This window comes from Marmota marmota, unplaced genomic scaffold, assembly GCF_001458135.2.
Source record: "Marmota marmota marmota unplaced genomic scaffold, marMar, whole genome shotgun sequence".
Lineage (NCBI taxonomy): Eukaryota > Metazoa > Chordata > Mammalia > Rodentia > Sciuridae > Marmota > Marmota marmota.
Window position 1 is genome coordinate 18392937 of NW_026000082.1, and position 22604 is coordinate 18415540.

Here is a 22604-nt window from a genome sequence, read left to right on the forward strand (position 1 = left end):
CCCCCGGGGGGGGGGGGGAGGAGCAAGGTAATATTGCACCTCCAAAGGAATATGCTATCTCTCCAGCAGGAGCCCTGAAGAAAAGTAAACTGATAAATAGCCTGAAAAAAATTCAAAACATTGATTTTTAAGAAAATCAACTAGATACAAAAGAATACAGCCTATTGATTTTTAAAAATTAGCAAAACAATTTATGATCTTAATGAAAAATTCAGCAAAGAGATATAGATCATGAAAATAAACCAAACACAAATCATGTAGTTGAAAAACTCAATTAAATGAGATGAAAATATAGTCAAGAGTTTAATAACAGGCTAGATTAAGAGGAAGAAACAAGCTCTACATATATGTAATATGAATTTTAATGCATTCTGCTGTCTTATATAACAAGTTAGAATAAAAAATAATTAAAAACATTAAAGCTATTAAAAAAAAAAAAGAGGAAGAAACAATTTTCAACCTTGAAGACAGGTCCTTTGAAGCTATCCAGTCAGACAAAAGGAAATGAGATGATAGGAAAAACAAAGCCAAAAACTTATGACAATGAATCCACATATCGACAGCGACATTAGACAGCTTTTTTTTTTTTCTATGACCAAAACAACTTAGAGGAAGAAAGGTTTGTTTTGGTTCATGGTTTCAGCAGTTGGTCAACCCCATTGCTCTGGGCCTGAGGTTGAGGCAAAACATCGTGGTAGAAAGGCATGGTGGAAGAAAGCTACTCAGTTTATGACAGCTGGGAAGCAGAGAGAGTATGCACAGAAGGAGATGGGTAAAATATATAATCCTCAAGGCATGTCCCCAGGGACCCACCTCCTCCAACAACACTCCACCCCTCTACCTATAGTTACCACCCAGTCATACACTCAAATTACTAAAACATCAAATGAATTAATCCAGATTAGTTTGTGGCTTTCATAATCTAATCATTTCACCACCTGCATTAACATAGGAGGTTTGAGGGAGTACCACATTTCCAAATCATAACAACCTCCAACTCATCTTCAGCCAAGGTGCCAGAAACATACATTAGAGAAAGGACAAGCCTCTTCAATAAATCAGTTTAGGAAAACTGGATATCCATAATCATAAGAATGAAATTAAATCCTTATCTCTTACCAGTTACAAAAAAAAATCAACTCAAAATGGACCAAGGGTCTAAGTGTAAGACCTGGAACTATAATAAAACTACTGCAGAGATTGCTGCTGCCTCTGATTCCACTGCTGCCAGCCTGAGATCACCTGGAGGTCTTCTTTCTGGGTGCTGCTGCAACAGAAGAAATTGCTGCCCCAGATGCAACTGAAGCCAACACTGCTGCTGACCCCAGAGATCACCTGGAGATGCTGCCCCCACAGCTGCAGTTGTAGCTGCCACTGCAGCTGCTGCTACTGCTGACCCGCTGCCTGCCGCCAACAACCACCACCACTACTGCTGCCACAGCCCAGAGGACTGCTTCAGAGTAGACTCCAGGTTTGGTTGCATGTGGCTGCACCTATTTTGGGACACCAGCCAGGGCCTGGGGCCCAGGTGCCAGCAGGTTTACCACCATAAGATCCTCTGTCTGGGGACTCCAGCTGGGGCCTGCAGGTCCAATGTGGGGGTGCCTGTGGTTTTGGAGGAGCCTGGGGTCTTCCTGCTGAGAGGGCTGGTGGCCCTTGTCTTGCTGCTGCATCTCGGGGTTGCTCCTTTGCATAAGTATATCCCTGGTGGTCTCTCTCCAAGTAGGAGCAGCAATGAGATCTTGGGACTATAGCGTGGCCAAGCCTGAGGTATCTGAAGCCCAGATTGGTGGGATAGAGACTGGGTTTGTGAGGGCTGATCTGGGTTTGATGAGATGTCAGAGACAGGGCTGAGAAACTGTTGAACACTGACAGAGACAATTCAACTTTCCAGCAAGATTTATTTTATTTTATTTTTTGATTCACTAATCTCTCTACCATATTTGTAACAGGATTTTTTTATGCATTAGTGTGTGGAGGACAATGATATATGAATGGTGTTTGCATTTTTGTTGTATTCTTATGTCTTTAATTTTTTTTCTGTTTGTATTCTTCTTCTCTCTGGTCTATTTTCTTGGATTTTCTTTCCCATTTTCCTCCAACCAACAGCCAATCTCTGTTGGCTCCTCCTCCACTTTTCCTGTGAAATTTTATTTCTAGCTTCTCTCTTCCTCCCTCGTGAATATCACATACTACTCTACCTCTGTTCTCTCACCCACCATTTGAAATTGTAAACCATTTTAACAAATCTTCTGTTTGTACTATAGATAGTTATTGAACTCATTATTTTGCTTTAATATGAAAAAGCAGTAGACACCTTAGTAGATGCCTAATAAGGTTTAAGGCTATATATTGTGTACACTGGGTGCTGTTGATATTGGTCTCACCAGTAAAGGCAAAGCACTGGAAACCTTCAAGGACACTATAGGTCTACAGGGTAGAATTTATCCTGCCTTATATCCATACTTTTAGATGGGAAAACACACTAACAACATGAAAAAACAAGGGAATAGGGCACCCCAAAAAAACCAAGATGCTTCAACAACAGAAGCCACTGATAACACAGTAGAAGAAATGTCCAAGAATGAGTTCAGTTTGTATATAGTTAAATTGATATGTGAAGTAAAAGATAGTATAAGGAGTGAAATCAAAGAAAAAATGAAGGAAATGAAAGAGCACAGTGGAATGAAATTAGAAATTTCTGGGACAAAATGAAATTAGAAATCAACAATAACATAAAAAATAGAAGACACTATTGAATGATGAATGGATAGTAGAAGAAATCAAGGGTGAAATAAAAAAATTATTAGAGGTAAATGAGAACACTGATACAACATATCAAAATCTCTGGTACAATATGAAGGCAGTACTAAGAGGAAAGTTTATTGCATTGAGTGCATTTATTAAAAGAATAAAAAGTCAACAAATAAATGACCTAATAATACATCTCAAAGCCCTAGAAAAATAAAAACAAATCAACACCAAAAGCAATAGAAGACTGGAAAAAATTAAAATCAGAGCTAAAATTAATGAAACCAAGTCAAAAGAAACAATTTTAAAAATTGGCAAAACAAAAAGTTGGATCTTTGAAAAAAAAAAATAAAATAGATAAACCCATGGCTATGCTAATAAGGAGAAATTACTAAAATACAAGATGAAGAAGAAAATATCACAATGGACACATCTGAAATATGAAAGATAATTAGAAAACTATTTTGAAAATTTATACTCTAAGAAAATATTGAAGACATCGACAAATTTCTAGAGAATATGACCTACCCAAACTGAATGAGGAGGTCATACATGATTTAAACAGATCAGTGTCAAGTAATGAAATAGAAAACACCATCAAAAGCCTACCAACCAAGAAAAGCCCAAGACCAGATGGATTCCCAGCCAAGTTCTACAAGACTTTTAAAGAAGAATTAACACCAATACTCCTCAAAGTATTCCATGAAATAGAAAAGGAGGGAACCCTTCCAAACTTATTCTGTGAGGCTAATATCATCCTGATACCAAAACCAGACAAAGACACAACAAGGAAAGAAAACTTCAGACCAATATCCCCGATGAACATAGATGTAAAAATTCTCAATAAAATTCTGGCAAATTGAATACAAAAACATATTTAAAAGATAGTGCACCACAATCAAGAGGGATTCGTTCCAGGGATGCAGGGTTGGTTCAACATACGGAAATCAATAAATGTAATTCATCATATTAATAGACTTAAAAACAAGAATCATCTGATCATCTCAATAGATGCAGAAAAAGCATTTGACAAAATACAGCACACGTTCATGTTCAAAACACTAGAAAAACTAGGGATAGTAGGAACATACCTAAACATTATAAAAGCTGTATGTGCTAAACCCAAGACCAGCATAATTCTAAATGGAGAAAAATTGAAAGCATTCCTGATAAAAACTGGAACAAGACAAGGATGTTCTCTTTCACCATTTTTATTCAACATCATTCTTGAAACTCTAGCCAGAGTAATTAAACAAAAGAAATTAAAGGGATACACATAGGTAAAGGAGAACTCAAACCGGCAACGTTTGCTTATAATATGATTCTATATCTAGAAGATCCAAAAAATTCCACCAGAAAACTTCTATAACTAATAAATGAATTCAGCAAAGTAGCAAGATAGAAAATCAACACCCATAAATCAAACGTATGCCTATACATCAGTGATGAATCCACTGAAAGAAAAATTAGGAAAACTACTCCATTCATAATAGCCTTAAAAAAAACTTGGAAATCAATCTAACAAAAGGAGTGAAAGACCTCTATAGTGAAAACTACAGAACACTAAAGAAAGAAATTGAAGAAAATCTCAGAAGATGGAAAGATGTCTTATGCTTTTGGATAGGTGGAATTAATATTGTCAAAATGGCCATACTACCAAAAGCATTATACAGATTTAATGCAATTCCTATTAAAATACCAATGACATTCTTCTTAGAAATAGAAAAAGCAATCTTGAGGGCTGGGACTGTAGCTCAGTGGCAGAGCACTTGCCTAGCATGCATGAGGCACTGGGTTCGATCCTCAGCAACACATAAAAATAAACAAATAAAATAAAGGCAAACTGTCCATCTACAACTATAAAACTTTTTTTAAAAAAAGCAATCATGAGGGCTGGGGATGTGGCTCAAGCGGTAGCATGCTCGCCTACCATGTGTGAGGCACTGGGTTTGATTCTCAGCACCACATAAAAATGAAATAAAGATAAAGCAATCATGAAATTTATTTGGAAAAATAAGAGACCCAGAATAGATAAAGCAATCCTTAGCAAGAAAAGTGAAGCAGGAGGCATCACAATACCAGACCTTAAACTATACAACAGAGCTATAATAACAAAAATAACATGGTATTGGCACCAAAATAGACTTATAGACCAATGGTATAGAATAGAAGACACAGAGACAAACCCACATAAATAATGTTATCTCATACTTGACAAGGGTGCCAAAAACATTCACTGGAGAAAAGTTAACCTATTCAACAAATGGTGCTGGCAAAACTGGAAGTCCATATGTAGCAAAATGAAATTAAACCTCTATCTCTCATCCTGCACAAAAATCAACTCAAAGTGGATCAAAGACTTAGGCACTAAAACATAGACCCTGCACCTAATAGAAGAAAAAATAGGCCCAGGTCTTCACCACATCAGCCTAGGATCTGACTTCCTCAACAAGACTCCTAAAGCACAAGAGGTAAAATCAAGTATCAATAAATGGGATGTATTCAAATTAAAAAGCTCCTTTTCAGCAAAGAAAGCAATTAATAACTTGAAGGGAGAGCCTACAGATTGGGAGAAAATTCCTACCACATGCACCTCCGATAAATCATTAATATCTAGGATATATTAAGAACTCAAAAAACTTAACACCCCCCAAAATAATATAATAACCCAATCAATAAATGAGCTAAAGAACTGAACAAACATTTCACAGGGAAGAAATACAGTTGATCAACAAATATATGAAACAGTGTTCAACATCTCTAGCAATTAGAGAAATTCAAATCAAAACTACTCTTAAGATTTCATCTCACTCCTGTGAGAATGGCAGTCATCAAGAATACAGGCAACAATAAATGTTGACGAGGATGTGGTGAAAAAGGCACACTCATACATTGCTGGTGGGACTGCAAATTGGTGCAACCAATCTAGAAAGAAGTATGTAGATTCCTCAGAAAACTGGGAATGGAACCACCATTTGACCCAGCTATCCCACTCTGTGGTTTACACCCAAAGGATTTAAAATCAGCATATTATAGTGACACAGCCACATCAATGTTCATAGTAGATCAATTCACAATAGCTACGATTGGTCTACAAGTGTATTTTGGTGCCAATACCATGATATTTTTGTTATTATAGCTCTGTTGTATAGTTTAAGGTCTGATATTGTGATGATGCCTCCTGCTTCACTTTTCTTGCTAAGGATTGCTTTATCTATTCTGGGTCTCTTATTTTTCCAAATAAATTTCATGATTGCTTTTTAACCTAGGTGTTCCTCAATAGATGAATGGATAAAGAAAATGTGGTATATCTACCCAGTGGAATATTATTCAGCTTTTAAGAGTGAAATTATGGCATTTGCCAGTAAATGGTTGGAGTTGGAGAATATCATACTAAGGGAAATAAGCCAATCCCACAAAACCAAAAGCTGAATGTTTTCTCTAATATGCGGATGCTAATTCACAATAAGGCAGGGGGTACTAGGGAAGAATAGCATTACCTTAGATTAGGTAGAGGGAAGTGTTGGGAGGAGAGGGGAGAGGAGGGAACTTGTATGCCAAATAACATTAGCCACCACAGAGATGCAAATCAAAATCACAATGATATCATTTCACCCCAATTAGAATGGCTATAATCAAAAAGACAAAGAATGACAAATGGTGACAAGGAAGCTGGAAAAATGGAACTCTGATACACGGTCGTGGGAGTGTAAATTAGTGCAGCCATTACAGAAAACAGTGGGAGATTTCTCAAAAAGATAAAAATTGAACTACCATGTGATCCCTCTTTCCTACTACTAAACATTTATCCAAAAGAAATGAAATCAGCATAACAAAGAGATACTTGCACTCCCAAGTTTATTGCTGTGCTATGAACAATAGCCAAGATATGGACTCAAACAAGGTGTCTCTCAACAGAAGAATGGATAAAGGAAATATGATATCTACACAATGGAATATTATTCAGCCACAAGAAGAATAAAATCCTGGCATTTGCAGCAACTGGCATGGAACTGGAGGGCACTGAATTAAGTGAAATCAATCAGTTACAGAAATACGAATTCCATGTTTTCTCTTTTTAAAATTTTTGTTCTTTTTAGTTATTCGTGACAATAGGGTATATTTTAACATATTTAGGCCAATATGGAGTACACTCTTATTCTAATTAGGATCCCAGTCTTGTGATTATACCTGAGATTTACTGTTGTGTATTTGTATATGTATATAGGAAATTTAAGTCAGATACTTTCCATTGTCTTTCCTAATCCTGTTCCCCCCTTTCTCTTCATTCCCCTTTGTCTAATCTATTGAAATTCTATGCTTCTTCATCCCCCGTTTTTTGTGTGTTCGCATCTACATATCAGAAAGAACATTCGACCTGTGGTTTTTGGGGATTGGAATATTTCACTTAGCATAATAGTTTCCAGATCCATCCATTTACCTGAAAATGTCATGAAGTCATTCTTTTTATGACTGAGTGATATTCCATTGTGTATATAGACCACATTTTCTTTGTCCATTCACCTGTTGAAGGGCACCTAGGTTGATTCCAAAGCTTAGCTCAATTGTGAATTGAACCACTATAAATATTGATGTGGCTACATCACTGTAGTATGCTGATTTTAAGTCCTTTAGGTATATACCCAGGAGTGGGATAACTGGGCCAAATGGTGGTTTCATTCCAAGTTTTTTGAGGGATCTCCATATTGATTTCCAGAGTAGCTGCACCCATTTGCAGTCCCACCAGCAATGTATGAGTGTGCCTTTTCTCCCACACCCTTGCCAACATTTATTGTTATTGTGTTACTTGTGTTACATTGTTGCCCTTCTGACTAGAGTGAGATGAAATCTCAGTGTAGTTTTGATTTGCATTTCTCTAGTTGCTAGTGATGTTGAACATTTTTTCATATATTTGTTGATCGACAGAATTTCTTCTTCTGTGCAGTGTCTGATCAGTTCTTTAGTCCATTTATTGATTACAGATAAGATGTTGGTTTCATAGAAGTAGAGTGTAAAACAGTAGTCACTACAGGCTAGGAAGGATAGGGGGACGAGGGAAACTGAGGATGTCCCCAGGTCACAGCTGAGAAGGCTTCTGTGATCTGTTCCAACACCCCGCCTTGGCACCAAGACAAAAGGAAAGGAGTGTGAGGTCAGAGAGTGGTCAAGCGTCCTCGCTTACAGTACATGAAGAACATGACCAAAAAGGCTCCTGCAGCAGAGGGGTTAAAAGCCAGTGGGAGGTGTGTAAAGACGGAAGGAAACCCTACCTGCTCCAGAAAAGTAAAGATAGCATGGGATGGAGAACAGTCACGCTCAGTTCAAAGGAGGGGCACCAAAGAATTCATTGATAATGTGCCAAGGAAGGGAGAAGCTACAGGAAAAGGCTTGTGAGCTGAAGCCAAGACTTCTCCCATCAGAGGCAGTAGGAGCTGGCAAATGTGCCCAAAGCCCACATGGGCATGCTCAGCCCCCTCCAGAAGTGGCTGAATGCTTCACGGAGCAATGCAAGACACTCATTCACCACAGCCCTGGACACCAGGCAGCACTAGCTACCCACGAGATAGATACTTTAGGTGCTGTGCAGTCTCATTGAGGGTCACTCACCATCTACTAAAAGAACTTGTCATTGGTGATTCTAAAGCACCTACGCAGGTGCCGAATTTCTTGAGTGAACTCCAGGAACTCTCTGCCGGGGCAGTAGAGCAGCATTCAAAGCCATGACGTTTGGGAAGAGGCCCAGGGCATGGAGACCCCCACTTTAGACAGTGCTTTAGCAGAATAGCTATTTTTGAATGATAATCTTGTTTGATATTTTAAAAATAAAACTTAGTCAACGGAAAAGAGAAAGAAAAGATAAATGTTAAAGGAGATGGGAATGACAAGTACCCTTATAGAATCAGTACACGCTGTATCCGTGTGCTGAAATATCACACTGTACTGTTACTGTGTACAAATAAAAAAATAAACTCGCTTTCAAATTAAAGAAAGAAAAAAACAGGGAAAGTGGTCAACAGATAAATGAGTAAATAAATATTTATGAGTGAAAGGAAGAGGAGGAAAATAGTATACGTATGACCCTTATCACTATCAGCTGACCAAAATTCCTATCCTCCACGGTGGATCTTTCATATTAACCAACTCTGGACTCTGAGGTCAAGCTCTGCCCTCTATTTTCTCCCTCCCACAGGTAGGAGGGATATATTTCCAGGCAGAGGCAAGTAGGTCAGGTGGGTGTTCAGTGACACTAAGAAACAGCAAATAATCTAGAAGCTGCTGCACCATGAGCGTCTCTGCACTGAGCTTCTTCAGACTCCAGGGCGGCATCTTTGGGTTCCTCCAGCTGGCCTCCCTGCTCTGCCTGCTTCTGCTGCTGTTCAAGGCAGCCCAGTTCTACCTGCGCAGGCAATGGCTGCTCAAAGCCATCCAGCAGTTCCCATCCCCACCCTCCCACTGGCTCTTTGGGCACAAGGTAGGAACAAGGAGGAAGGGGAGTAGGAGGGCAGGGAGGCCAGAGCTCTCAGAGCCTAGTCAACAAGTCCACAGAGCAAAGCCTCTTGTGTGACCAGCAGACATGGCCTCCAGGGAACACCTAGCTCACCTCTCAGGTGAGCTCATCCCTCACAAGAATCTTGTAATGCTGTTAACTCAGCTCTGTCACATGCTCCTTCCCTATGCAGATCTGCCATCTATCCTAGAAACTCTGTGGTTCCTTTCTGAGTCTCCTCTTCAGATTGAGCACCCTTAGTTCTCTCAACTATTCTCAAAGAATAAGGCTTCCCTGCCCCGGCCACTCAATGCTGTCCTCTGTACCTGGCCTGAGGTTGCCCAGGATCACAGACATTAGTGTTACGGAATCCCTGCCCTGTGGAGTTCTTGGTGTATGGTGACAATGGACATGAATCTCAGAATGTGTCTGTCCACAAGAAAGTAGTCATTCTTCTGTGATGGGTGAGTGATATCCAGAGGAGGGACAAACTGATTTGGTTAGCCTAAAACTAAGGAATTTTCCAGAATGGGTGATTTAGAGCTGAAACCCTAACAGTGGTATGAATGAATGAGGGAGACAGGATGACCGGCAATTGAGTGGTACTAATTTTTTACTTATTCATTAAACATGACCTGTTAACCTCTCCAGTCTCCTCCCACACACCCTGACTGTGATATCCTTAGAACCAAGTCAATCATCCCCTCCCTGTACTACAAAGCCCTTCATAGCCTAGTATAGGTATGGAGTCACTAGGAGGAGAGAAAGGAGCAACTACTGGCAACCTTGGAGGTGAGGTACACAGAGCTAGCCACTTTCTATGAGGATGCCAAATAATTATCAGCATATGGAGAACCAAATATAGGAACTATTAGAACTGGCCATAGAGAAATACTCAGTTTGATTATGCAAATTGCTATACTAATAACTTCTAGATTATTTGTTAATTTTGAAACATTGTGAACTTTAGTTTGATGTAGGTGTCATCAACTGAATGATGTTTTTTTTTTTTTTTCAGAACTAGCTGCTGATATGATGACCCATTAATGACTTCTCCAGGGAAATTTCCATTACACTGATATACGTTAGATTATTTGTAGACTTGACAAATAGATAACATCATTTACATAAATAATATTACAGTACTGAGTTACCTTTCAACTTGCATTAGCTAATAACAGTTATAGAAAAATATTTCTAGTCTTATAGAGATTGTCATTTATTAACTAGCTCTGCTACCTAAGTTAGGAACTTGAATGCTATGTGTAGTTAGGTTTAACCAATGACAGTGCCCAGAGCAGCATTAGCATGCACAGACTACCTTGGGTACCAAGCAATCCAAATGAATGCATAACAGTGCTGAACAGAGTCCCCCAGGTCCCTGCAGGGGACACAGCCATATAGCTGGAGGGTAAGGGCTCTCACTAACCAGGCTCTGAACTAGATTAAAGGACAAAAGAAGCTTCTATAAGGAAATGACAGGAGAATATAGAGTAGCCTTCTTCAGGAATTTAAGCAGGACAATTCTCAGTTCAAGTCAGGATTGACTGTCCCAGACTTACTCCACTAGAACATAAGCTACATGATAGCAGAAACTGTATTTGTTCACTGATTATCCCTAGCTCCAAGAAGGCAATTCATGCAAAGTAAGTTCTCATCAAGTAGTTATCCAATAAAAAAATGAGTGAATCCATTCTTCCTTCTACTTGTTCATATACTCACTTATTGACTGTAGAAAAAACATTTGCACACCTCTACCTATCTTCTACCTATCTCCCCCTTCTATTCCCCCAGTAGGTGAATCCTAAGAGCTTTCTGCAATGCTAGCCACACTTGAGAGGACTAGGTGGACCCTGTGGCTATAGCATCACAATCAGATTTTCAGAAGAGGACTCAGCACACCACACAGACGTGACCTGTGGTAACATGGAGATTTGTCAGCACAGGAAGGGTAGCCCTGGTAACCATGTGAACCTCAGATGCACAAAAGCAAGGAATATTTCTGTTGGTTCATGGCTTTATCACGAGCTTCTAGAAAAGTCATGGAACACAGCAGGGCCTCAACAAATATTTGCCAGATGAATGAATGCAAGAGACTCAGAGGACTGGCAGCTTACAGTCCCTAGTTCCATCCCTTCTCCGTGCTAGTTGTCCTGGTACTTGGACTTCACTCAGTACCTCAATGCCCCAACCTTCTTTTTTTTTTTTCACATGAGCATTTTTTTATTGGTTGTTTAAAACATTACAAAGCTCTTGACATATCATATTTCATACATTAGATTCAAGTTGGTTATGAACTCCCAATTTTACCCCAAATACAGATTGCAGAATCACATCGGTTACACATCCACATTTTTACATAATGCCATATTAGTAACTGTTGTATTCTGCTACCTTTCCTATCCTCTACTATCCCCCCTCCCCTCCCCTCCCATTTTCTCTCTCTACCCCATCTACTGTAATTCATTTCTCTCCTTGATTATTTTCCCATTCCCCTCACAACCTCTTATATGTAATTTTGTATAACAATGAGGGTCTCCCTCCATTACCATGCAATTTCCCTTTTCTCTCCCTTTCCCTCCCACCTCATGTCTCTGTTTAATGTTAATCTTTTCTTCCTGCTCTTCCTCCCTGCTCTGTTCTTAGTTGCTCTCATTATATCAAAGAAGACATTTGGTATTTGTTTTTTAGGGATTGGCTAGCTTCANCAAATGGGCCAAGGACCTGAACAGACACTTCTCAGAGGAGGACATACAATCAATCAACAAGTACATGAAAAAATGCTCACCATCTCTAGCAGCCAACCTTCTTTTTTTTTTCCTTTTTCTTTTTCTTACATTAGCCCAAGATTATACCTGTCCCTGGTAACAAGAATTCTAATGAAGACTCACCCATTCATTCTTCCATATGAACTCACTGATTCCTTCATGCACTTATTCATTTCTTCAAAAATAAGACATAATTACCACGAGCCATGCTGTACGCTGGTCTCTGAAAACATGGAGATGACAGATATTGAAGCCAAATTTGTCAGCACAGGGCCTCGGATTAAAAGATTGAATTGAAATATGATAATAAATCGACACCCAAGAACTGTGGGAACACAGGGAAAGGACACTCTGGGGTCAGCAGGTTTGGTTTTAATGCAATCACGTGGGCATATCATCTAATTTTGGTTTCCTCATTCTTGAGAATAAACCTAATATTCCTTCCCTGACCTCAGGAATGCCTTAAATGTTATATAATTGTCCCAGATTGGTAGGGCTCTGTTACAAAGAACCACAGACTGAGAACACATACAACAGAAATGTATTATCCCCAGTTCATGGTGTTGACAAGGCTGTTTCCTTCATGGGCTCTGAAGGAGGTACTTGTTGCTGACCTGAGTCTTTGGCCATCTTCTCCCTATTTCCCTTCACATTGTCTTCTCTCTGCACATACTGCTGTATCCCAAATTCCTCTTTTTATAAGGACCACAGACATGCTGAATGAGGGCCCACCCCAATAAACTCACTTCACTTTGATTACCTCTATAAAAATCCTACATTCAACTAGCATCACTTTTTGAGGTATTAAGGGTTAGCACTTTAATGTATGAAATTGTGAAGAACACAATCAAACTATAATGAGAATGTGTGAAGGAGTTTTGTGCACCTTGGAGTCCATCCCTGAATATTATTTATCAAGTATTTACTGTATGTAAGGTTCTAAGGGAAGTCCCCTGAATGAGGGCCTATAGATAGGGAAACAGCAAGGGTCTGGACTAGAACACAGGTCCTCACAAATAGTCTGACTCTGATCTATCCAGCCCAACCTTCCCATAGCTGTTAAACCTTTCATTCCTACTCCAAAAACTGAATTTTAAGGAAAACATATTGATTTTATTTCACTTGATGACAGATCCAAATGGACCAGGAACTGCAACTGCTGCTGAAATGGGTAGAGAAATTCCCAAGTGCCTGTCCTCGCTGGGTATGGGGAAGTAGGATCTTCTTCATGGTTTACGATCCTGACTACATGAAGATGATTCTGGGGAGATCAGGTGAGAATGAAATCCCATCCTGGCAGCAGCAGCTCTTTTCTCCTGGGTACATACACTGTGTCTATAAAGTTCCAGAAAAAAAGTGGCAATTTAAATGTGTGAACCCTCTTCCAGCCCTTTACCCATGCCACAACCCAGACCAAGGGCAGCAATTATATATTATTCTGACTGCTGAATGTTTAATAAAACAGCTATGCAGCACCAAATTGTTTTTTCTTTTATTCCTTTTCAATTTTGTAAACCAAATTGACCTGATCTATAACACAAATTGCCCCAGATGTTAAAAATGAGCCTTATATCCACACTGACTATATCCCTCCCTGTCCTGTGCCATAGAAAGACTGACTACCCATTGTAGAAAAACCACAAGGCTCTGCTGTCTTCCTCCTTGTCATTAAGGTCATGTTCTACACTTCAAATCTTCATTACAGGGCAGGGGGTGTTCAGTGACTAGTCTCCAGAGCCTACCTTCCTGAGCCCAACTGACTATCAGGGCAGAGACTGAAGGCTTTGGACCCAGTGGGAAGTGATCAACACACTGCTAACTGAAAGTCACCAAGAACTCATGGCAGACCATGCCTCAATCACACTTGCCTATAGGCTACCTTATTTGGTCACTGATACTTTTCTGAAAAGTCTTTCCTTTGCTTTCAGACCCCAAAGCTAAAACTACTTACAGATTCCTGTCTCCCTGGATTGGTATGTATATCTAAACCTAGTTCCTCCCCAGTCACTCTCAGCAAGATATCTCTCCCTCTCTCTCTCTCTCTCTCTCTCTCTCTCTCTCTCTCTCTCTCTCTCTCTCTCATTCACAGAGAATAAGAGTTGATATAATATGATGACCCCTCCCTAAATCAAGCCTCATTTCTTTTCTTCCAACTAGAACCTCACCACTTCCTCATGCAGCTGAAAGCCCTCCTGAGGCTCAGCTCTTTTTACATTGCCTTCTAATTATCTCCAAATGTTTTCAGTCTGATATTTATCTATGCCCCTCCTCACCCTGTTCTCAACTCCTTTAACAATTACCTCACAGCTGTCATAATCACATCAGATACACCAGCCCAATTGGGAAATTCATATTTCTGAAAAGTGCCAGTCATTACTGTCTTTGTTCAAAGAAGTTCTGCAATCTGGATCTTCTTCTCCCACCATCTGTTTCTCTCAAATTGTCCCAGTATCCCTCTGATCCTATTGACCACTCACTCATGCACACAACCATGTATGGCCCAGGGTATGGCTTGCTCCTGCTGAATGGAGAGACATGGTTCCAGCACCGCCGGATGTTGACCCCAGCCTTCCACTATGACATCCTGAAGCCCTACCTGGGACTCATGGCTGACTCTGTCAGAGTGATGCTGGTGAGTCTCTCTCTCTCTCTCTCTCTCTCTCTCTCTCTCTCTCTCTCTCTTTCATTTCCATTCATCCACTCACAGTACATATTCAAATTCCACAGCCATCAGTCACATGGAGAAATTCTCTGAGACCATTATTGTGAGAAGAGTTCCTCAAAAGTAGTTCACAGAGGACCCATGTATCAGTATAGAGTCACACTTTGCTTATGGTGCAAGGCAGAGAGCATCATGGCGGATATAGACTCCACCTCCCATTTCTAAGCCTTCAGCACAGTAGGTTAGAGGAGTAGTCAGTTGTATCAGACAGCAGGACTACCTATCCCTGGCTAGCCTGGGCAATGGCATCTTCAGTGGCAGGTGCACTTCCCAGGATACAATTCAGTCATGCTCTGGCCTGAGTGCCTAGGGCTTCTGTTTGGCCTTTGCATGGACTTGCATAATGCATGCACTGAAATGGACACCAGCTCCCACATCTCACAACCACCCTATTATGTCATCACCTTTCACCAAAGCTGATGTTTTTATTACCTATATATGCTCAGCAGAAGTTTCTCAAAGGAAAAGGAATTAAAGTTCCTGAAGTCACATCCTGGCTCTTTAGGATTCATAATGCTGCAAACTTTTATACCTTCAAATGGGATCTTCTTACTTGGCCCTCTGGACTAGCTCAAGTCTCAGAAAAGCGAGGTACTCCTCCCCTTTATTCTCCAAAAAAAAATGTTTTCTGACTTAGCAAAAGACAATTTCATAATAATTTCTTCCTTAAATTCAAACCAAAGCAATACCATTATGAGAATATATATTTAACTTTATAATAAAAGTTTGTGATAAAATACAAATACTTGCTTTAGAGCCTGAACTTGCTTTCATACATCTGCTTCATGACATGAAGAAATTCCATCAGAATACTTAGACACCCAGAGGGCTGAGACTTACAGCACATGCATTCTGAGAGGACTGAGATCAGTGTACCTTTGCCACCTCAGAACAAGTGGGAGAAGCTTACCAACCAGGACTCATTTGAGATCTCTCAAGACATCTCTTTGATGACTCTGGACTCCATCATGAAGTGCGCCTTCACTTATCAAGACAGTGTTCAGCTGGACAGGTCAGTGACAAGCTTTCAGCTATAGGGTCCTTGTTCTTACCAAGTGGTGGGGACTCACCTGAGAGGCAGGTAGAAAGACTTGGAAGCTTACCTTCACAAAAAGACAGATTCTGACCCCAGCCCCAGGCCAAATTCTAATTCCTGAGCAAACTCAACCCTGACCCAGTCACAGAACCCTGATCCCAACACAGGTGGAAGTCTGACTGCTCATGCCACCTTCTAAAGTCCCGTGTCTCGGTGTTGCCTGTCTCCACCACATAGTAAATCTCATCTCAGAGTCCTTTCTACCTCTAGGTCAGACCTCCCTATCATCAGTCTGTTGTGCATGCTCTCCCTCAGGAATTCCCAGTCCTACATCAAGGCTATTAGTGACCTGAGCTACTTGATACCTTCTCGTGTGCGGAATGCCTTTCATCAGAATGACATCATCTATAGACTGACCTCTGCTGGTCGCTGGACCAACCATGCCTGCCAGATTGCCCATAAGCACACAGGTTTTGTTTTCTCCTACTGTTTCTCCTCCTTTACCAGGCTTAGCCCAAAGGAGCTGGGAATAACCCCTCAGGCACAGCCAGGTTTCCTGGTGCCCCTGAAGGACTTGGAACACATTCATGTTGGGTACTTCCCTAGTGCAAGTGTTGGGAGCCAAAATGTTAGGGGGTAAGGCAGCGTGGAAGTGGTTGCCGATGCCCTCACATTGGTAATGTGAAATGAGACCCATTCCAGGAGCTCATGCAGAGTCTCCACGTGCTGTGCTCCTGAAAGCAGTGCTGACCTGCATCAAATGGTGCTAAACTCCCACTACTGGCCTACACACCTGCTCCCAAATGCATCCTGTGCTCTATAGGGCACCCAGATTGGGGAAGGTGGCACACATGGCTCCTGGTAGTTGCTATAGCCCTTGATTTTGTCTGGCAATTATTAACCTGAGACAGACCAAGTGATCAGGCAGAGGAAAGCTCAATTGAAGGATGAGGGAGAGCTGGAGAAGATCAAGAAGAAGAGGCACTTGGATTTCCTGGACATCCTCCTGTTTGCCAAAGTAAATGTGTGGGAAGAAGGCTGAGGGTTTGCCCAGGAGCAGAGGGAGGGACAAACCCTGCCTTCTCATCCATGGCCTCCCCAGATGGAGAATGGGAGCAGTCTGTCTGATGAGGACCTGCGTGCCGAGGTGGACACCTTCATGTTTGAGGGCCATGACACCACAGCCAGTGGTATCTGCTGGATCTTCTATGCTCTGGCCACACACCCTGAGCATCAGAAGAAGTGCAGGGAGGAGGTCCAGAGCCTCCTGGGGGATGGAGCCTCCATCACCTGGTGAGTGAGAGCTCAAGAGGTGGGAGAGCCCTGCCTCTGGTAGGGACAAGGTGCTGGTCTTCCTGGGCCCTGCCTTCCCCTCAGGATGGCCTTCACCTCAGGGACCACCTGGACCAGATGCCCTACACCACCATGTGCATCAAGGAGGCCCTGAGGATCTATCCACCAGTACCAGTTATGGGCAGAAAACTCAGCAAACCTATCACCTTTCCTGATGGACGTTCCTTACCCAAAGGTATGAGCATCTCAGACTCAATTCTGCCGCAGCCCGGCTGGCTGGGCAAACTAACCGGGGAGTGACAAGCAACTTGCGTAGATTGATACAGCAGGAGTGGGAGCCATTTATTGTAGGACAGGAGGGGTATATATACATTCCACACAGCTTATCTTAATTAACATAAACTAGATACAGCAGTCAACCAATAAGGAATCTCCACACTTAATGGCTCGCTGGAGTTACTTCTCAAACCACTCCCTCTGGCAAAATGCCAGGGGCCATCCTGACTTGTTTACAGACCTTAACAAATTCACCTAAGCTCTCCCCAGGGACAAGGGAGAATCTAAATCCCCGTGTGCTTCAGCAGTTCTGAACCTATTTGTGTCTTCCTTTCCTTATGGTAATCATTTCTCATTTTTTAGTTAGAATGATGCATATAAAGTGGTGGCACCTACCTGGGCCACAAGAAAATTTAATAAAAATTAATTCCCCTTCAACACCAAAAGAACTTTTTATATCTAGGACATTGGCTTAAACCATCCCTAAGATCCCTTTCAATTTCCTTTTATTTTCACTGGAATAGAATCATGAGCTTCTTTTATTCTCCAGGGCTATCTATCACTCAATCACCTTTAGAGTCTATGGTCTCATGACTATAGTTAACTCCATTTGGATTACACTAATATTTTTTATTCCAACACTCCAGGTTTTGGTTCTTTTTTTTTAATTTTTGCTCTAATTAGTTGTACATGACAGTAGAATGCATCTTGACACATTGCACACAAATGGAGCACAACTTTTCATTCCTCTGCCTATACAGGTTTTGATTCTTGATTCAACAATTACAGTGCACATGTACAATTTCTTTCTTCACTTTCACATTTTTTTGGAAATATCCTTTATATTTGATAGAATGTATAGATAACTCTACTGTGATACATGCAAAAGGGCGCACGTATCAGTTAACACAATGATAACTCAACCCTCTGAACCTTCTCCACGTGGATATTCACAGCCTCTGGGTGTGGTTTCGGGACTTCAGCCCTAAAATTCTCATTTCATGAGAAGTGGGGCGGCGGGGGCGGGAAGAATATGACAGGGACAGAGGGACACATGGATCTTTCCTTGGGGCAAGGCAAATGAGTAAAATCAGGAATCTCATGTCAGGAGTCAGATATAGTTTCGTCTTTGAGGAGCCCTTAGGTAGATGGCAGAGACCAGCTGATGGCTACATCTGAGTCCCCTCTCATGGCAGAAGGACACCATTATCTCAACTACCATTGGGTCTGACCTCTTCTCTGACCCACTTTAGCTGAGTGATCATAGAAATGTCACTTAGCCTCTCTCAGCCTCTTATGCCTCATCTGAAAAATGAAGATAAAATCTCCCTGTCATTTGCATTTCACTGCTGCTCAGAGACTGTGAAATTGCCTCCAACTGGTAGGTGTTTGTGAATATCAAATGAATTAGTTTATATTCTCCAAAGACTGATGGAAGGCATTTGATGAAGTGAGTGGTCACTTGAGTTACTACAAACTATGAGCCTCCAATGTTTTCTTGCTTCTCTTTCCTGAATTGTAGTTTTCCGCTCCTCACCTGTGCTCAGGGACTTTGCCAAGCCCTCCCCCAACTCCTTGTACTTGAGTCATACTACTCAAAGACATGATTTATGGCACCAGGCCTTTTGGGTCTGCAGGTCCCCTGCTGGCCAAGGGACCATAGCCCTACTTCATGGATACAGTAAGTCTTCTCTTTATCTCCTACCTGCCTACAGGTATCCTTGTCTCACTATCCATTTATGGCCTTCATCACAACCCGAAGGTGTGGCCAAACCCAGAGGTATGGAGGTTCTGAGGGAAGGAAAGGGTATAATCTCTGAAGATATCTCTTCCTGCTCCCATTTCTGGGCACTCTGTCCCCTCATGGGTGGGAAGCAGGGCTTGACCCTCACCTATTCTGGTCTCTCCACAGGAGTTTGATCCTTTCCGATTTGCACCCGGTTCTACTCGACACAGCCATTCATTCCTGCCTTTTTCAGGAGGATCTAGGTGAGCTGTCCTGTCTTGGTGGTGGGATAAGGAAAGAGAAGTCTCTGGGCACAAACCTGATGTTTGTGATCCCTTCACTGCCATGTAGCAGCTCTAGATATGCCCTTTTAGATGGTGGATGAAACAAAGAAGACTTGGGTGGGTATATCTGTGCCCAAAAGCAGGTTGCATTTCAAGTTATGCCACAGAGACATTGGCCCACTGTCCTTCCTAAGGGCCAGACAAATTTCAGCATCAGTGTGTTTTGGTGTTTTCCACACATTAGGGGTATGATTATGAATTAGGAAAGCTCATGTAAATTTAAATTAAATTTTATGCCCCTTAGTTTTGGTCCTTATTATATAGAGTCCTCTCCCCCCACACAGTCTCAACTCTGCCCACCACCCTTTTTGTTCAAGTCACTAATCCTTGGATCACTGAAGCAAATTATGAGTGGATTTGGGTTTGTTTTCTGTAAGCTTGGCATATGCCAACTGTGCAGATACCTTAAAGGTTACTGTTGCCCTTTGAAGACAGTTTACAGCAATGGGCATTCTCTCCACATTTGCAGTCTCTCCCAACGTGATTTTTGACTGCATGTGAATGTTCATGTTCCTCTAGTAGCTTTCCAAGTTGTAAAAACCTGAAAAACCAAGTAAGAATTTACCTTAAAATTATACTTAAAGCACATATAGTCCAACTTCAGACAAAAAGGATAAAAATGAGGACAATAAATTGCCTTGGAGGAAAAATCCACCATTTTGTATATGGCATATTGCTTGAAAGTCACCTGATATGTACAATATAGAACCTTGAAGGAACCATGAAGCTGGGTAAGCATACTCCAAAGGGCTGCTGTGGCCATCCACAAACACTCAGGAATTGTCTTCTGCAATATACTTTGCCATACACCTTGTAAATATTACTAGAAACAAAGATTTTTTCTGATTCATGATTATGTGAGTTCTTCAAATGCTTATCAGCTTTAGAACACGCTTTCAGCAAATTGATAATTCACATTGGTTTTTCCAAATTTTGATTTTTGGGGGCTACTTCTTTCTTCCTAGACGTTGGCTACAAATAATGTTGCTGACACAAAGGGATAGGAAAGTCTAGATATATCATTTTCTAGGTAGAACTAACATTTATTTTCAGTGTCATCTACTGAGTGCTTTTCAATTTCTTTAACTTAATTCACACATAAAGATTGAAAAGATATATTTCCCTGCACCAAGTCCTATGCTTAGAGATGGAAACAGAGATATAGAATACCACTGCTGGTTCAGGACAAAAGCAGAAACCAGTGGTACAGAATCAGATACCTATACCCAAGATGGACATCTTTCCCTCCTTCCATTTTTTCACTCACTCACCACTCACTGAACAACTGTGGAATGTCCTTGAAACTGTCAAAGGCCCTGGAGGGTGGTGTGTCCTTGAATAAAACACTAGGGTGACTTGCAGAGAGAGAGGGGTGAAGGCCAACTAGTCATTGGCCTAAGCCTAGAAGATGTGTAGGCAGAGTTGGAGGGAGGACATCCTGAAGAACATGAGCTGAGCTTGGAATGGGGCTGGACAGACAAGAAGCAGACAAGACTAGTAGTCATATCTGTATCTGCTTTCCTGGGCCTGTGTTGTGCCCTGGCTCCTCTCCCTCTATAGTGAAGCAACAACCCAACATTTCCAGAATAGAATTAAAAGGCAACCAACACTGGTAGAATGAGGGGTATGAGAGAGGTAGGAGCCTGACCACTGAGATGGACACGGATATGGCTGCAGCTTAAGGATCCTAAACCTGATGAATCTTCCAGGATTTTCTCCATTGATATGTGTCTCCCCTTTCAGGAATAGGTACTCTTTTCCCCATAGATGGTGAACCCTGAGAGTGTGGCCCACTGCTCCCCATGCAGCCCTGACTAGTGGTATCCACAACTGGGGAACCAGAAACTCTTAGTGAAGGGAGTGAACTAACCGATGACTAACTGTTTAAAAGAATCATATGTGATGACACTCTGCCTTAGAGTTCTGGCACCTAACAGATTTCATGTCAGTGAGAGCAGAAGTAGGGTCAGGGCTGGTTCCGAAACAGTGGTAGGCTATGTCAAGGTCAAGAGAGTGTAAGCCAGGCTGGGGGAAGATGCATTAGGGGCCTATAAGGAAAACCACTGGTATGGGCCCATGAGAGAAGGCCCTGCTTTGGGCTGGGGCTCAAGGGCCAATGCCTTGCCAGCTCAGGATGGAACCTGAGGCCACTTTTTATGCCTTGTCCCTGCCTGGCCCAGGAACTGCATCGGGAAGCAATTTGCCATGAATGAAATGAAGGTGGCCGTGGCTCTTACTCTGCTTCGCTTTGAGCTGCTGCCGGATTCTACCAAAGTCCCCTTCCCCGTGCAACGTATTGTGTTAAAGTCCAAGAATGGGTTCCACCTGCATCTCAGGAAGCTCCACTAATGCTGGTAGGGACAAGGCCCGATCTTTGCACCTACTGCCTGCCATTCTATCTTCTTGTTAACTGATTTTGCCCTCCCATATGTCTACCTTTCTGTATCGCACCTGCCTGCAGTCTCTCTATCTGCTTCTTTGTCTACCTGTCTCCTATCTCATCTCTGTGCACCTAACCTCTGGCCACCTGCTGGCCCTCTTTTATCTCTTCCCTTTGTGCTGCCTGTCTGTACCTGTGCTATCTTCCTATTTTGTTATAATGAACTATCACCACTATAATGACTTAAAACAACCCATGTTTATAATCTTACAGCTCTGGAAATCAAATGTCTGAAATGGATTTCCCTGGACAAAAACCAAGCTGTTGCAGGATTTCTCAGGGACAACTCCTGTTCTCCTAATGGATGGATAGGTCCATCTCCCAGGGATCATCTCCTGTACTTAAAATTGACTAATTGTACATGTTAACCCTAACTAAAACATTTTTTCACAGTTACATCTGGACTAGCATTTAATTGAATAAGTGAGTAATTCAGCCTTGTCAAGTTGAATCATAGGCATCACATTTTATTCTGGCAAGTTGTCATTGAAATACATCCCCATAAACTTATTTAATCAGAAAATAAAGATTTGCTATGTAACCAAATCCCTCTAAGAGTGTTTATAGCCCTCAGGGATATAACAAAGTCATACTTCTGCCAACTACCCAGCATAGTATTAAAAATACACTATCATTCCCCACTCCAAGTACAATAATAAAAAGTCAGAATTGTCCCAGGGCTGGAATCCCTGAGGGCAGCCCCTGCAATGGGGAAGTGTAGAAATGTGAGAAGGAAGTAAAGCTGCAGTGGAGACCCCAGG

The 22604-nt window shown here is 41.5% G+C and overlaps 2 protein-coding genes across 3 annotated transcripts in view; one reads left to right on the forward strand and one right to left on the reverse strand.

The window, feature by feature from the left end:
- Positions 1-8473, reverse strand: part of LOC107141794 (CD2-associated protein-like) — a 31423-nt gene extending 22950 nt beyond the window's left edge. The window contains 1 exon segment of the mRNA XM_048782693.1: positions 8403-8473. Coding sequence (XP_048638650.1) covers positions 8403-8473 — 71 coding nt within the window.
- Positions 8474-8950: 477 nt separating this feature from the next.
- Positions 8951-22389, forward strand: LOC107141796 (cytochrome P450 4A11-like). Of its 2 annotated transcripts, XM_048815438.1 has the most exons (14): positions 9096-9223; positions 10257-10884; positions 13139-13280; positions 13935-13979; positions 14511-14638; positions 15619-15740; positions 16080-16234; positions 16676-16782; positions 16867-17057; positions 17159-17292; positions 19049-19113; positions 19246-19322; positions 21584-21757; positions 22057-22389. In XM_048815438.1, exons 3-13 carry the CDS (start codon positions 13145-13147, stop codon positions 21750-21752), a joined length of 1329 nt encoding a protein of 442 aa, XP_048671395.1. In that variant the 5' UTR covers positions 9096-9223; positions 10257-10884; positions 13139-13144; the 3' UTR covers positions 21753-21757; positions 22057-22389. The 2 variants fall into 2 exon arrangements, with proteins under 2 accessions (XP_015340519.1, XP_048671395.1); XM_015485033.2 differs by lacking the exon at positions 10257-10884 and having other exon boundaries at positions 8951-9223.
- The last annotated feature ends 215 nt before the right edge of the window (positions 22390-22604 follow it).